Here is a 17,581-nt window from a genome sequence, read left to right on the forward strand (position 1 = left end):
TTTTCCCCATTCAGTATGATGTTGGTTGTTGGTTTGCCATATATGGCTTTTATTACTTTAATGTAAGTCCCTTCTATACCTATTTTGTTGAGGGTTTTTATCATAAAGGTTGCTGGATTTTATCAACTGCTTTTTCTGCATCTACTGACATGATCATATTGGAGCCTCTGATTTTATGGTCCTTCCCTATTTTCCTTTGCTTTTCTGTTTTCCTTCCCCACCACTCCCCTACTTATAGTATACCACATATATTACATCAATTCCCTTTTTGAAGCTCTTAACACATTACCATAAGATTCTCAGGAGTAAAGCATACTTCAACTCTCTGACAAGGTAATAAACATAGAAAATGATGTGTATAGTATTGGTGTAGGCATTGGGTTTTTGTTTGTTTTTTTTTGGCAAGGAAAATCAAGATTGCAATGAAAGAACATTCTCATAATAAAACCATTTCTGCAATGAAGTTTGGTTTGATTCTAGATAAGGCGAAATAAAGAGTTAGGGTATTTGCCAGGCATAACTTTGTACATAATACTTCCTTTAAGCAAATATTTAAGGTTTGTTATTGGGCATTTGTGAGGCAGAAAGAATGGCCATGTTGGGGATAATTGTGCAGATGGTCTAATTTAGCCCCCTCCAGTCCAGTGCTCATCCCGTTTCCACAAAGACAGGCTGTAGGGGAATCTGGAGAGGAAGAAGGCTTAAACTGAAGGAAGAAACCTTAAATTTTTAAATAGTGTGACAAAATTCTTTCCCACTTAATTTGGTTCAGGCCTACATTTCCCATTTTACTTTGCTCAAGACCTTCAAAAGAAATACCAGATTAAGAAAAAAAAATAAAGCTCCTACCTTTGACATCAGTCTAGGTAGTCCTTCATTGTAATAATGAATTTAAAATATATACATATATATTAGATTTTTACATATTTTATGCTTCAGCTGTCAGCTTCCATGTGGGAAGTTTAAGTTCAGAAAGAATGTAATCTATTTTACTTAGATCAGAAAATCTTTAACATTATAAAACAGACTTATTAACGGTCTGAAAAAAATTATAAAAAATGTTCTTGTAGGTAGGTGGAAGAATATTTAGAGAGCTTTAGGCTAGTGAAAGCAAGTGATTAAAAAACATTTTGCTTCCATCTGTAAGTGAAGCATTCACTACTTAAAACAATCCATCACTATGCAGAAAAAAAAATTTGCCGTTTATTAAAATTCTTCATATTTAGTAAAAGTCACTTCTTTGGACTTTTTTAAAATTTGAAAACACAGATATATGCATATGTATGCATTTTAATTTTTCTATTATTTTGTAAATAGCAACAAAATAATGATACTGCTAAACTCTATGTACATTATGCTTTCTACTGAGAAGAAATTTGATTTCATTAAACAAAGCAATATTAGAGGTCAATCCTACTAGAACCAAATTTTTTGTTTAACAAAAGACGTCAAGCCACAATGTATCAAATAATTTCATGTGATACCCAATATAACCAAATTCAAGAACACAAAAGAATCTGAATAGCTTCAGGGCACTCTTTAATGGGATTTGACGAGCATTTTTCGTCTCTTTAAATCACAGCAAAATATATTCATCAGAGAACCTCTTTTTTTCACTTAATCTCTGCATTTAACAGCAAAATAAAGAAATACAAACATCATCAAAAGCTGTATCACTTACCATAAATGCCTGTTGAGATGCAGGGAAACGCCTGTGAATAAACCACAAAAATAACAATGAATATTAAAGAAACAACTCTATTCAACATCATCTTTCTCAACATCTATTTTGCTTGATAATGGGATACCCTCTACTTACATATTCAGAGCTATGAGTTGGAGTAGGGGACACTGGAAATGGGGATATTTGATTAACTGGTAACTGTTCCCTATCAGCAGTTACATCAGCTCACAAGAACCAACTGCTAAGTTTTCAGGAATCTTGTGAGGCAATTGTTAAACAGTTATTATTAAGAAATTAAATTATATAAACCTACAATGAAATAAATTATATCAAAACACAGATAACCAATAGTCAGAACTCATCCCTTTCTAATTACTTTGCACATTTGACTATTACCTATGCTCTTGAGATTATGTATGTCCGTTGTATGTGTATGGGGAAATACTACACAAGTCTCTCTTTCCAGCTCCATGGTACATGATGTCACATCAGTTGCTTAAAATCTGAAAACATCAATTAACATTCATGACCCATATTGTGGGACAGTTAAAACCACAGACTGGCTATGGATACATATTTTTTTTTTTTTTTTTTTGAGACGGAGTCTCGCTCTGTCGCCCAGGCTGGAGTGCAGTGGTGCAATCTCGGCTCACTGCAAGCTCTGCCTCCCGGGTTCACGCCATTCTCCTGCCTCAGCCTCTCGGAGTAGCTGGGACTACAGGCGCCCGCCACCACGCCCGGCTAATTTTTTGTATTTTTTTTTTTTTAGTAGAGACGGGGTTTCACCGTGGTCTCGATCTCCTGACCTCGTGATCCGCCCGCCTTGGCCTCCCAAAGTGCTGGGATTACAAGTGTGAGCCACCGCGCCCAGCCATGGATACATATTTTAGGTAAAATTCAACAAAAAGCATTCTGTGAATATCAATCAACTATTTAGAATGTATAATAAAGAGTATTACATATATTATTATTATTGTATGTAAATTGTGTGCTACACGTTCTCTATGTCAGTACAATTTAAAAGAAGCTTATATAATATATACCCCTTTTTTGACAGCCAGCCTTTAAACATTTACCAGCACAGTACTGCTTATGCCATATTTTGCTTAGCAGTGTTTAGAGAATTTGATTGAAAAAAATGAATTGACAAACGTAAATGTACATTTTACTCTAAATTAGGCTTTCTAGCTATAGAAAGTGGTCTGGGTGTGGCAACTTTCTCTGCCAATGGATTTCTGTGTAAATTCAACCAAGTTGTTTTACTCTTTCTGGCCTGTATTTTTCAATTGTAAAATGAAGATAATGCCCACCATACAGAAATGTGTTGTGGACTGTTGGTGGGAATGTAAATTAGTACAACCTCTACAGAAAACAGTACGGAGATTTCTCAAAGAACTAAAGACAGAACTGCCATTCCATCCAACAATCTCACTGCTTAGTATCTACTCAAAGGAAAAGAAATTATTATTTTTTTAAAAACCTCTATTCCTACATTTATCACAGTGCTATTCACAATAGTAACAATATGGAGTCAACCTAAGTGTCCATCAGTGGAGAACTGGATAAAGAAAAGATGGTAGGTGGAATACTACTCAGCCACAAAAAAGAATGAAATCATGTGTTTTGCAGCAATATAGATGGAACTAGAGACCATTATTTTAAGTGAAATAACTCAGTCACAGAAAGACAAATACTACATGTTCTCACTTTTAGTGGTAGCTAAAAAATGAGTACACATGGACATAGAGAGTGTGATAATGCACTGAAGACTCAGAAAGGTGGAAGGAGGCAAGGGGTGAGAAACTACCTGAAGGGTACAGTATATGTACACTGTTAGAGTGATGGTTACACTAAAAGCCTAGTCTTCACCATTACACAGTATATTCATGTAACAAAAGTGCACTTGTACCCCCTAAATCTATAAAATAAAAAGTGAAAAAAGAAATGTGCTATTGGAATTAATGACAGAATTTTTTTTAAGTTACTGGCACTATGCTAGAATCTGAAAACTGCAGCTGCTATGAACCATAATAGCTAACATTACTATTGAGGTCAATAATAATAAAAGATCTAAGTCCTTTTTGTTTATATCTTTTGGCTAAATGTGTACTGCCTTTTATTTCTATTAACACTATTACCTAGCCTATGTTTGTTTATTCCCTTTGCATGATGCTCTATTAAAAATGTCAAAATTTATGTGATTTTGTTTCAGAGAGAATACAAATTGACTTTGTTAAGCTCAACTGTAAGTCTGTAAATAGATATAGGCTTTTTTCTGCTCCTGCGGAAGTCTTTACTATTAATAGTAAATTCTACTGTTTATAATGAGAAAGTAGAACAGTTTCTGGAACACAGTAGCTGCTCTTTTTAAATTAAATTTATGAGTCAATGCTTTGATTCTGAGGGTTCTTGCAGTGCCAATAACATCTGAAGAATGTTCTTAAATGACTTAATCATTCAATGATACAGATCATGAAGCAACAGTGTAACGCAAATTCTGAAAGTGTTGTAGTCTCTTTACAGGCATTCACCAACACTACCAATAGGCGTTACTCTCCATATGAAAATCAACTGCAAGCTTACTGTATATTTGTTACGATTAGAAAGGACTCAGAGTTCAGGAATAGTATACTTAAAAATACAAATCAGAGAGGATTCAGAGTCATCCCCATATTTGTGCCATGCCAGTCATGTTCCACTGTACCTTTTAAGTAGGATAAAAGTGAGTTTACAGCTTGAACCCCAGGAATTCCATGGGAGCAAACTGAACATGTGAGCATCACATATCTCATGTCTGGAAAGAAAAAAAAAATGTTTGAGAACTGCTGCATTGAGCCTTCAAGGTGTAGGGAAGGCAAAATTTTACCTCTACCTTCTTAGAGTTTTTCTGTTGTGGCTGATAATTAAATCGACACAAGACAGATCAATAAGAAAAAACATACAATACAAATGTATTTAATTCAAGTTGTACGTGGCATTGGAGGCTTCATAAGAAAATGATGACTGAAAGATGCAGTCAAAGTTAAACACATATACTAAATTAGACAAAGAGTAGTAGATTATGAAGATGTGACAAGGTAAAGGGGCTTGGGCTAGGGTAGTTAATTGGGTGAAGTGACAAGAAATAGTTTAACGAGGTGTGTTTGGACAGATTTCCAGTGGCCTCAACTTCCCATCCTTGATGATAAGTATGACACTTTTCTTCTAGTACAGGGAGGATATCTTTCACGTGGAAATTTTATCTCCTGCTTTTAAAAAGGACTGCAAGAATGTTCTTCTTGCACCTGCCCTTTTTTTAAGTGCCTTTGACTCAAAATAGTCAATGTGCCAGAGGGGTACATATTTTGGGGTTGTATGTTCTGAACTCTTTCAAAAGGAAAGCCAGAAGATAGCAAAATGTTTTCAACAAGGTGGCCCACTTTAACTCACATCTTGGTGTCCTTCCAATTCATAATGTGGGGCAGTTTACTGAACTACTCTGAGCACTGCTTTTTCCTTTAGTAAATGGAAACTTTGAGGCCTGCCTCAAAGGGTTTGTAGGAGGAGTAAGAGAAATAAAGAACATGAGCATTGTATCTGAGAAGTAGTAATATCTTGATTAGTGATGACTCCTCACATGGATGCTGTGATGTCCACCAGGTTCTGTTGCTCCACAGCAAGCCTTCCCAACCTCAGCACTACTGATATTTTGGACCAGATAATTCTTTGTTCTTGGAGGCTATGTGCATTGTGGTAGGTTTAGCAGCACCCCTGGATTCTACCAGCTAGATATGAGTAGCATCTCTCCAGTTGTGCTAATCAGAAATATTTCTAGACATTGTCAAATATTCCCAGGGGAAAATAATTCACCCCTGGTTGAGAATCACTGACCTGGAGTCTAGGACCTAGAACCCAGCAGACAGCTTTCAACTATCAACCTTTTCAAGGACTGCCTCAGCCATAAAAAGCCACCTCACCCAGAATCATGCTCCTGCCCAGGACAGTTCACACCAGTAACTGATCAATGAAGTGGTACAAGGCCTGGCCACCTTGGCTCATCAGTACAACACTGAAGGGTCCTTCCAGCTTCAGAGTTCCTCACTGTGCCTGTAGGGTCCATCACTGGGTCTACATCCAGCTCACCTTCTCCTTCAGCCTACTCCTGTTTCCTCTCTCTCTCTTCCCCAGGTATTGATTTAAGGGCACTCCTTAATAAACATCTAGCATTCTACACTCTGTCTTAGAGTCTGTTTTCTGGGAACTGATCTGGGCTAACTCCCTTTCACTTGCCTCTTAGATCCAGCTATGTGAATCTTTCTCCCATCAGATCTAGCAGAAGAAAAACATATTGCACAGTTAATGACAAGTTTCATTTGCCTTAGCTCTCAGTTCTATCTTGAAATCAATCATGCAACTTAGTAATTGAGTCTGAATGTACCAACTGCCTTGTCTGTTTTAACAAGGACAAATAGTTTCATCTGGAAATGACATCGTTGCCTTGAATGTGAAAGCAAATGGTAGTGTAATGGAGGATGACTTTGGTAATATTATTGCATTAATTCAAACAAAAAGGCAATGATAAAGCAGAGATGGAAATAGAGTATCGTGGAAAAAAAATTCATTGTGTAAAATAACTTTGCACAGAATTCATCTAAACTAAGCCTACTCCATTAATCATTTTTTATTACTCAGAGAGAGACAGAGAGAGACAGGGAGAGAGAGATTGAGAAAGAGCAAGTGAACAAGCAAACTAACGACTTTTGCAGCACATAGTTTGTGTTCTCTGCCATAATAAACTTCTGATGGGGCCATCAGAAGTGAGTAGCATGAGATTTCTTTATTTCAAAGCTGCATTTAACATAACCACCTTCCATGCAAATACCATCCCACGGAGGAATGATAAATTGTACCAAAACCCATGGCAGGTGTTACACATAACTCAGCAATCACCTCTAGAATTTGGAGAATGACATTAGCAACCCAATTTGTGAGCCTCCAGATTCTCCTTTCAGCAAACTTCAGGAGCAATATGTCTCCATGCTAATCAGGCCTGAGCACCCAGCCATCAGAAATTCTAGGGAGACAAAAAAAAAAAAAAATCATTTGAGGCCGAGGCAGACAAATCGCTTTACAGCAGGAGTTAGAGACCAGCCTGGGCAACATGGTGAAACCCTGCCTCTACTAAAAATAGAAAAAATTAGCCGGGCATGGTGGCACATGCCTGTAGTCCCAGCTACCCAGGAGGCTGAGGTGGCAGAATCTCCTGAGCCCAGGATGTTGAGGCTGCAGTGAGCCATAATTCCACCACTACACTCCAGCCTGGGCCACAGGAGTGAGACCGTGTCTTAAAAAATAAAAATAAAAATAAATTTGACTTAAGAGTGGAGAATTTTTTCTTATGTGAAATTATAGATTGGGCCACCAAGTGGGAAATACTTTTATAGCCCAACATGTTGGTATCAAGCAGATTTGCAAAAACACTGAAATCCTTAAGGCTATAGACTCTGTCTCCCATTCCCTTGAAAGTCTGTCTTCATTTCTTCCCTTTCTGTCTAAGTAATTTAAGGGTAAGGAAGGAAATGCTCCTCAGCCTTCTCTGTCTTGACCCTAACAGTGTCTCAGAACATACACAATAAACCCTAAGCCATCATCCCTACCACTTGCTTTTCTCTGACCCTTGATTCTCAGTTGAGGCATTCTTGCAAAGTGGGAATTTCTTTCTCTCTTGCTTATCCATCGTCATCCCATCCACTCTTACACAGCGTCTTGCAGTCTGGGTAGAAATGACTCCACCTTCAGCTCCATGGGAAGGGGCTGACTGACCTAAATAAGCATCATACCTTCCTCTCCATAGCCACAAGAATAGAAAGATGAAGAGTTTATTGACCACCATTGACCTGCTGGTGTAAATTAACTGTAAAGTGCTCTTAACCTCTAGAATTTTTCAATTGCTTAGCCAACACATTCCTTACTGTTTAGTCAGTTTTAGTTAGATTTCCCATTATTTGCAAGCAAAACCATGCTACCTGATATACCTTCCATTTAAGTGTTTTAAATTATATATCACATTTCACTGACTCAAGCAAGCTGTCAATTGTAAGAAACACCATTATTTTGTGTTACTTTGTGGACCACTAAGAAGAGAAAGCTCCACCAGTTAAAACATAACACATGCTTTCTTATCATTTAGGATTTTCATTGCATACTCATTGAAATTGCTATTGTTGATTTATGTAGATAATTTTTAAGCACACCTTCCTCTAGAGCATGGATAAAAAGGAGATAAATTGTTTGTTTCCTAAAACTTCCTCCCATTCAGGATCCAGCACTTATGAATCACTTTTCAACTCAGAGTCATAGATAGGAATTTTCCACAGTTTTATCCTCATATCCTTAAGAATGATGGTGTTGCTCCGGTCCTTAATGACTGACCCACTGTTGGCTCTGCACTTTTCTTCCAAACCGCTGCCACCCTCTCTGAAAGTTTTGTGGGTAGCTCTTTCTTTTTTCATGCTAGAGCTTCCAACAAAGGGTTTCAGACAACAGCCAAGACATATACCTCCTCCTCAGGTGGCCCCTAATTGGTTGGTTAGCTGAAAGTCAGGGGATTGCAGTTGCCCAGCCAATCTGCCAGAAATGACGACCAAGTGTGCATGTGCACAGGCAGAGAAGCTTCCTCACAACTATGTGTGATTGTAAAACACCTCAAGTATAAGAGTTATCCTAGTTCAAATAAGTTAGAATATGAGAACATGTGCATCTTAGAAACAATGAAATTCAGAATACCATTCTTTTCCTTCTTTTTCTTTTCTCAGAGACAGGGTCTCACTCTGTTGCCCAGGCTGGAGTACAGTGGTACAGTCCTAGCATACTGCAGCCTCAAAGTCCTGTGCTCAAGCCATCCTCCCTCCTCAGCCTCCTAAGTAGCTGGGACTACAGGCATTCATCACCACACCTGGCTAATTTGTTTTTATTTTTTGTAGAGATGAGGTCTCACTATGTTTCCCAGGCTAGTGTCAAACTCCTGGCTTCAACTGATCCTCCTGCCTTGGCCTCCCAAAGTGCCAGGATTCCAGGCATGAGCCGCTGTGCTTGGCCCCACTCTTTTCTCTACATGTTGGTTATCAGCATAGTGGGTTGTGCCATCATGCCCTTAACTGGGGTGCAGTATATACTTCAGCATTTTCAAACCATGGTATGCCTAACTCTAGGGGTATGAAAGGTATTTTGAGGTGGTAAACAGATGGACATTACCCATTTAAATGTGATATTTACATTTTTCCCAAGTCTTCATCCCTCCTTCTACACATACCCTTTACCATATAATTTTGTGGTTGCTCTGCAATAGACTGAATGTTTGTGTCCCCTACAAGATTCACGTGGTGAAGCTCTGGTCCCACTCTGATGGTGCTTGGAGGTGGGGCCTTTGGGAGGTTATTAGGTCGTGAGGGTGGAGGCCTCATGAGTGGGGTTAGTGCCACTAGAGGACATTAGAGGCCAGAGAGCTACCTAGCTCTTCTTTCCACCACGTGAGAATACAAGGATAAGTTGGCTGTCTGCAACTTGAGCCCTGAAAGAGGGCTCTCACCCTAACCTGACTATGCTGGCACTCTGATCTTAGATTTCCAGCCCCCAGAACTGTAAGAAATAAATGCTAGTTGTTTAAATCAGTCTATAGTAATTTGTTATGCATCCTGAACTGAGTAAGAGACTCCACTAGGGGAGTAGTATGAATGCAATGTTGTGTCCATCCCCTAAATCCATATGCTGAAACCTAATTCCCAATATGATGGCATTAGGAGGTGGAGCCTTTGGGAGGCAATTAGGGGATAAGGATGGAGCCCCTCCCTCATGAATGGGATCAGTGTTCTTATAAGAAGAAACACGAGGAAGGTTATCTCTTTCTCCACTATATGAGGCCACAGAAAGAAGACAGCAGTCTACACACCAGGAAAAGAGCTCTTGACAGACACCAAACCTGCTGGCACCTTGACCTTGGACTTCCCAGCCTCCAGAACTGTGAGAAATATAAGTTGTTTAAGCCACTCAGACTATGGTATTTGTTATAGCAGCCTGAGCTGACTAAGACAGAGGGGATATATTTTTCTTCATCCCGCTGATGATAGACTTGAGCATGTGACTTGATTTGGCCAATGGGATAATAATGGACAGGACATTTAGGTTTAAACTTTTGCACTCCTGTCTTTGGAGGAGAACAATGAGAAGACTATACCATAAGAACATGCCTCATGTAGCTACTGGTCCAGGGAGGCTGACAGACAAGTGGAGTAGATGTAGTAAACTCAGTCTTAGATCGGCTGTGCCCCAACCAACCCATAGCCATGTAAGCAAGAAATGCTTACTATTGCACATTACTGAGTTTTTGAGTGGCTGGTTATATAGCATTACTGTAGCAATGGCAATGATATAACTATGCTAAAACTATAAGTTATTACAATCTATTATAACAAGTAAGGCTTGTTTTCCATTTATGACAATGATACAAAGTTTCCTTTGAAAATAAAATTGCTTAAAGAGTCAATTAGAATAATAGGTAAACCAGAAGATGGAATGTAAATGACCAAAGTTAAGAAAATACCAATGCAGGAAATAAAGATTTGACATGGAAAGCACGAGCACAGGTCACTCACTAGCTGCAGGTCTGGGAGCCAACGGTATATCCCCTCAGCACCTCTATATCCCCATCTATAAAAGGAGCAGAGCTGGGCTAGATGGCTTATTTGGCTATTAAATTCTGTGATGCTATGAAACAGCCTCTTATCCTTCTCAATAGCTCAAGATAAAGGTGATAGAGGGACAGGCAATTTTATAGCATCCTGTATGCCTCACAGTGTTTGGACATGGGAGGCAGCAGCATTGCAGCAATAATTGTTGTCATTTCTTGAATTACTGAAATGTGCTGAGCCCTGGGCTCAGAGCTCTATGTGCATTATCTGATTCATTCCCATGAACAAGCCTGTGATCAAAAACAGATTGCCCACTTTCTATAAACATGGAGAAGAGAAAAGCTAAGAAAGAAAACTTGTCCAAGTTCACAGAAAGGAATACTAAAGGATTTATCTCCTATAAAGAGTAATTGATTCTATTTTTTAATTACACAAATAATACATGAATACAAGGCTCAAACAAGACAGGTACAGGCAGATCACAGTGAGAACAGTTCTCTTACAGCCACACGCTTTCTCTCCTCTAATTCACTGAGAACCACCTCCTTGAGGCCATCACTGCCAAGAGTAGAGTGAGAATCCTTCTGCTGCATTCATTTACATTTTAAAGACTAAATAGTGTCATGTCCTCTTCCTCATCTCAACCCTGTAATCACCTCCCATCATACTTTAATAAAATTCAAAATCACAACCATAACCTCCAATCTTTGCTTCCTTAGCCCCTTCCTTCCATATTTTCCCTGCTCTTGAGTTCCAGCCACATTGGTCTCCTTTTGTTCTTCAAATGCACAAAGCATGATTCTGCTCCGGGGCCACTGACCTTGTTGCCACCTCTGTCTGGCACACTCCATTTCCCAAATACTCCCTGGTTTTCTCCCTTGTTCCTTTTAGATCTTTGATGAAATGTCACCTCCTCGAAGAGGTCTTCCTAGCCTCCAGCTAAATCACTCTCTATTGCTTAGCCTGCTTTGTATCTCTTTACAACTCCCATCACCACCTGACACACAGTTGTTTGCTTGTTTACTGTCTCCCCAACATCAGTTCCCTCTTTCCTGAGTGGCAAACTCCCGGGAAGACCTTTGCTTTGTTTACTGCTGTATCACCAGCACCTAGAATGGTGTCTGGAACTCAATAAATATCTTTTGAGTGGATAAGTGAATAAATGATTAAGTTATGAGATCTATACAAGCATAGCCATATTTTTCTTCTATACAAATTGGAGCTTACGTTGGTTTTTATGTTCTGGAACTCGCCTTTTTTCATGTAGTAGGTCTTAGGAGATCATTCATTGTCAGTGTATATTGATCTATCTCATATGTTTCTAATAGCACATTCTAGTCTGTGGCATGATTATACTATGTTTATTTAACTACTGCCACATTGATGAATATGTAGGCTGTGTGTAAATTTTGCTGTAACATGCAACCTGGCAACCCATATTCTTTTTGTTTTGTTTTGGTTTTGAGACAGGGTCTCACTCTGTCACCTAGGTTGACATGGCTCACTGCAGCCTCAACCTCCATCGGCTGAGGTGATCCTCTCACCTCAGCCTTCTGAATAGCTGGGACTACAGGTGCATGCCACCATACCTGGTTAATTTTTGTATGTTTTGTAGAAATAAGGTCTCACTATGCTGGCCAGGCTGGTCTCTAACTTCTGGGTTCAAGCAATCCACCTGCCTCAGCCTCCCAAAGTGCTGGGATTATAGGCATGAGCCACCCTTGTGTTTTTTTTAAGAGGAAGGATGGCACTCTATTGCCCAGGCTGAAATGCAGTGGCACTATCACAGCTCACTTCGGCCTCAAACTGAAACTATTAAACTTTTCCCACCTCAGCCTTTCAAGTAGCTGGGACCATGGGCACGCTCCACTATGCCTGGTTAATTTTTTTAAGTTTTTGGAAAGATGAGGGGTCTCACTATGCTATCTAGGCTAGTTTCCAACTCCTAGCCTCAAGTAATCCTCCTGTCTCGGCCTGCCAAAGTGCTGGGATTCCAGGCATGAACTCCCATATCCAGCGTTACAACCAACACTCTAAATGTTTCTACCTAATATATTCTGGTAGGATCTATTCCTAGAAATAAAATTAACCCACTTAACCATTAGGTTAAAGAAGAAGCACATTTAAAATTTTAAAAATACTACCAAATTGCTCCTCTTAAAAGTTTTTTTAATATAAAATCTCTTTAACAGTGGAGAATAGTCGATAATTCAATTTTTTTCCCCATCGCATGGGTGAATACAGTAAAAGGATGCCATCTCCTTCAAAAACTGCATTCAAAAGTGCAAACACTATTACAGTGCCCATCCCACCCACAAGGCTAACTGACCCAAAGGCCAAGGTTATTTGTGGGAGACTGTGAATGAGATCACATAGAAATGGCCAGTGAAGTGTTTGGAGTGTGGTGTGCGAGCTCACCGAGGCACTATAATTATAAGTAATAACTTGGTTTCTTTTTGTTTTCTTCATTATACCTTTGAAATAGCTGTCATAAAGTCATTTATTGCCAGCTGCTTTCATGTTTATAACTATTCGACTCCATGCAGTATAAAACAAACTATTACATGGCCATGAATAGTAGCAGCCCTCTTTCAAACTTTTTATTTTCCCAGAAGACAGCTGGATTAGTTTCACCATGAATTTATTAGGATGCAAAATGTTGGAACCAGCAAATGGAAGAACTTGATTTTTGCCTGAGCTTGCTTGTGTGATTTATAGGAATGTTTTACTGTAAATTATATATATGTGAAAAGGAGAACAGGTCTCCATAAACCTGCTGAACCCAAGAGAATGCGCATTCTGTTCTAAAATGTTTACATCTATAAACTCCCTTTATATAGAAGCAAAGGGAAGAAACAAAGATTAAAAACAAAGCAAAACAAAATCCCTGCTCATACTAACAGCAAATCAGTTGTGCAATATGAAAGCTTCTACTGGAACAAAATGTTCTCCAAGTGGTGACCCTTCAATGACCTTAATCACCTTCAATTTTGTAAGTATCCCCTCTCCATCTTCCTTGTAATTAAGGAACATGTATCAGGCACATTCTGCATACCTGGCTCTAAGAGGCGGGAAGTGCAGGGGGACGCCCTTAGGTGACTTTGCTGGTGCAGAGCCCGAGGAAAATTGACATAAGAGGCAATCTTTTCAAATCCCCTGAGAAGTAAATTACCCACTCGAGACTAAAAGGCCCACAGCTCATGGCCATTGCCAGGAATAACTGACCCTGAGAGGGGGGCCTCCTGGGCTGAAGAAGGGGTTTAAATGACAAGAAGAAGCCTCTTGCACACAGGAATTGGGGACAAGAACACAGGGCTGATTGCAGGAGCTCTGGAGGACAGATGCACCTGGGAGCATTCCTCAGCATAGCTCTAAGGGACACAGTTGGTGCCTCATCTTTCTCCAAGCCAATGCACCCCTGTCCATGATATGCCCCCCTCACAGCACCTGCCAGAGGACTGCCCCCGGACGGTGGAACTAACTTTTATAGTGCACACAGAGCTCGGGAATCAAATGCTCCCCAGGGGCAGCCCTTTACCAATGACTGATGGGTGAGGAATGGAAGGGTGCAAATTCCTTGCCCTTGCCCTGGTGGGGACAATGTTGAAGGGTGACCTTCACCATCTGGAGAGCAACCCCACGGCCTTGGGCAATCACCTGGGATTTGCCCCAATACCCACTCTTCCTTTCACTCTCGCTTCTTCACATCTCACCTGTTGTGTTTCCTGGGACCACTTCATCATAAATCTCTTTCCCCCAAATCCTTATCTCAGAGTCTGCTTCTGAGGAAACCAACCTAAGACATTTGATATTGTTATTTCCCTCTGTGTGGCTGGTAGTAGAGCTTTTAAAGTGAAATAAACCTGCAGGGTTATTTTGGCAGACCCTCAGAGGAAACAGAGCACTTGCTTATAACCAGCTAGCTTGGTAAGAAGAAGGAAAAGCAGGTAAATCTTTATAAAGCCACAAGAAGGAAGAAAGGCCCCCCTGAGACCTGGCTTAAAACCCAGGAGGGGCTGCCAAGGACAAACAACTGGGAAAGGATTCAGCGAGCGGCCCCTTAAGAAGAAGGCAGTGTTCCTTGGGATTCTGTCTTTCATGTGTCCAGTGCCTCTGAAGGTTTTTTAAACAAATCCAAGTGGAGGTTATTATGGATTCTTGGTTTTGAGTCAATCCCTGGTTTTGTTAGTAAGTTGTACCTTCCAGTATCTCTTAATTAGAAAGTTGAAGGTCTAACTTCCAGGAGAAGCATTTAAGAAAATCCATTCACAACAACCAACCAATCACAAAGCAACAAACACAGACGGTCTCAGAGAGAAGTAGTTCCCAACCCTTAACAGGCTCCGGTGGTGACGTTCCAAAGAACCTAGGGGCCAGGTGCTATGGATAGAGCAATCAATCATTTCTCACCTAACTTGGCCTCAAATCCTCTTCCAGGACTCACTGACAGGCTGCTAATAAACTGAACAGTTGTTAGAAGGGAGAGAGAATACACATTCAACAATATTTACTGGAAGATCATAGAAATGGACAGAATACTCAGGAGCTTCAGCTATCAGTCTCTTCCCCTGTTAAAGCTTAACAAGTAGGAAGAAAGATACCACCTTGTAAATTCTACAGCTTCCACAGGCTTCATTGTCTCTCACAATAACCAAGTAAGACTGACAGAAGGCATTATTATTATTCTTATCCCCAGACTGGGTGAGTAACCTCCCCAGAGTCACACAGTGGTTAAGAAGAAAAGCTCAGACAGAAGCCCCGATCTTTTGACTCAGAATTCTAAGCACTTTCCACTGCAGAACAGAGTCAGTGAGGTCAAGGGAAGAAGGGAAAGAGAAGAATTCATCTTGAGCATCCTCGATCCTTGAGAAAGAACTGGTTAGAGATGAGAACTCTTTTTCAGCATCCACAGTGTGAAAACCATTCTATGTGCCACCTACCAGATCTTAACAGCTTTAACCATGTCTTCAAACTGAAGATTAGTGTGATTTTCTCCCAAAAAAGAGAAGGAAAATATCCTCCGTTATAGTATTTCTCAAACTTTAGCTGCATCAGACTCACCTGGAGGGCCTAACTGCCAGTTTCTCATCCAGTAGGTCTGCGGTGGAGCCCAAGAATTTGCATTTCTAACAACCTCCTAGTTGATATTGCTGTTGCTGGCTCCCAGGACCACACTTTTTTTTCTTTTCTTTTTTTTTTGAGACAGGGTTTTACTCTGTCACCTAGGCTGGAAGACACTGGTGCGATCATGCATCACTACAGCTTTGACTGCTGGGACTCAAGTGATTCTCCCATCTCAGCCTCCCCAGTAGTTGGGAACTACAGGCACACACCAGCACACCCATCTAATATTTATTATTATTATTATTCATAGGGATGAGGTCTTGCTGTGTTGTCCAGGTTGGTCTCAAACTCCTGAGCTCAAGCAATCCTCCTGCCTCGGCCTTCCAAAGTGCTGATATTAGAAGCGTGAGCCCCCATAACTGGCCCAGGACCACGCTTTGCGAACCATTACTCTATCCATTTCTAATCAAAGCCTTTTTCCCTTTATTTTTTTGTATGGCTACACCAGATCATTGTAGCCCAGACTGCATCCTTCTCATATCCAGCACAGTCTCTCTTCCCTGGGATGAGCTAAGGTTCTTTTCTGTGTTTACTAATGCCACAGAACCACATAATTGGAGAAGGAGCAGATTGCTAGTTTACCAACACATATGCAGATTTTATGCCTGCAGATTTTTGACACCTCTGTTTTATCCCTTGAAATGTCAGCATGTTCTCTCAACAAACTGGGCAATTCCATTTCATCCCCTCCATGATTTCATGGTGTGAACTTGAAAACATTACATAAATGAAGAGATGGGTTTCCACGTGAGTACGGCCACTTCTTTTTTTTTTTTTTTTTTTTTTTTTGAGATGGAGTCTCGCTCTGTCGCCCAGGCTGGAGTGCAGTGGCGTGATCTTGGCTCACTGCAAGCTCTGCCTCCTGGATTCACGCCATTCTCCTGCCTCAGCCTCCCGAGTAGCTGGGACTACAGGCGCCTCCCATGATGCCCCACTAATTTTTTGTATTTTTAGTAGAGATGGGGGTATCACCGTGTTAGCAAGTATGGTCTCCATCTCCTGACCTCGTGATCTGACTGCCTCAGCCTCCCAAAGTCCTGGGATTACAGGCGTGAGCCACCATGCCCGGCCAATACAGCCACTTTTTAAGCCAATTACATGTGCAAACACCTGACTCCGTATCATATTTATGAAAGTCAGGTGAGATCCTCTTGGCAGCTGCTGGGGGCCTAAACTCTAGTATGGTTTATGAAGAATGAGGGCTTTAAACAAATGAATTGTGATTATACAGCTTGATTCAATATGTAAAGGTAATAAATTCTTCTTTCCTTAGTCACAAAGGAAGACATTAGTCAAGGCTAATGCACACTTTATATTTAACAAGGGAATTAATTAGGGAATAATGACCAAGAAAGAGGTGTCTAAAGGACACACCCTGTAGAAATGACTAAAATAAAAGAAAGCAAGAAAAGAAAAGGAGAAAGAAATTGATTGTAGTCATATTTCCCAAGTTAAAAATTGCTACTCTTGGCCTGAAAATGGCTGTGCTTTGTGGGCCATCAATCACTGTGAAGAGTTTTATCAACTGGAGTCTATTATGGAAATGAGCAAAAAGAACAAGATGGGGAGCAGCCAGTCTGCAAGGAGATATTGACAGCTCAGGCCCCAGGAGGTAAGTTATTTCTCCACATTTCTCAGTGTTCACTGCATTAATCCAACCAGCAACCACAAGGAGAGGAGCAAGCAGCTGGCCATTCACTAAATGCTCTGCAGGCCAGTGTTGGCTCCCACACTGGTTGACGAGCAAACCATAAAGATGAGCAGATTTGGTTTTGCAAAATGTGACAAACCTAAAATTCACTAAGAGTAGAGAGTGAATTTCTTTCTACTCCTAAGGAGTTAACTTAGTCCATACACTAGATTGTCATTCTTATTAGAAAGGTAATAAGGTCACTTATTGCATGGATAAATGGATGATGGATGGAAGAGAAGATGGAAGGAGGAATGGATAGCTGAACGGATGGAGCAAGTCTTGACTTGATGAATACTTTTAGCCGCCACTTGTTCTGCTAGACTTTGACTTCATCAAAAGTTTAATTTCCCAAAGTGAAGAATTTAATTTTTCATCACAATCTTGTGACTGCATCTTGATTAAGGACAAACAAAA

At 40.2% G+C, this 17,581-nt stretch overlaps 1 protein-coding gene across 7 annotated transcripts in view; it reads right to left on the minus strand.

Annotated features, from left to right (window-relative positions):
• Positions 1-17,581, minus strand: part of MACROD2 (mono-ADP ribosylhydrolase 2) — a 2,104,525-nt gene that overhangs the window by 635,112 nt on the left and 1,451,832 nt on the right. For all 7 annotated transcript variants that reach the window (XM_055265233.2, XM_055265231.2, XM_055265236.2 and 4 more), the window contains exon 7: positions 1,682-1,712. In XM_055265233.2, coding sequence (XP_055121208.2) covers positions 1,682-1,712 — 31 coding nt within the window. The remainder of the gene's footprint in view (positions 1-1,681; positions 1,713-17,581) is intronic.

Source organism: Symphalangus syndactylus, chromosome 24 (assembly GCF_028878055.3).
Source record: "Symphalangus syndactylus isolate Jambi chromosome 24, NHGRI_mSymSyn1-v2.1_pri, whole genome shotgun sequence".
Classification (NCBI taxonomy): Eukaryota; Metazoa; Chordata; class Mammalia; order Primates; family Hylobatidae; genus Symphalangus; species Symphalangus syndactylus.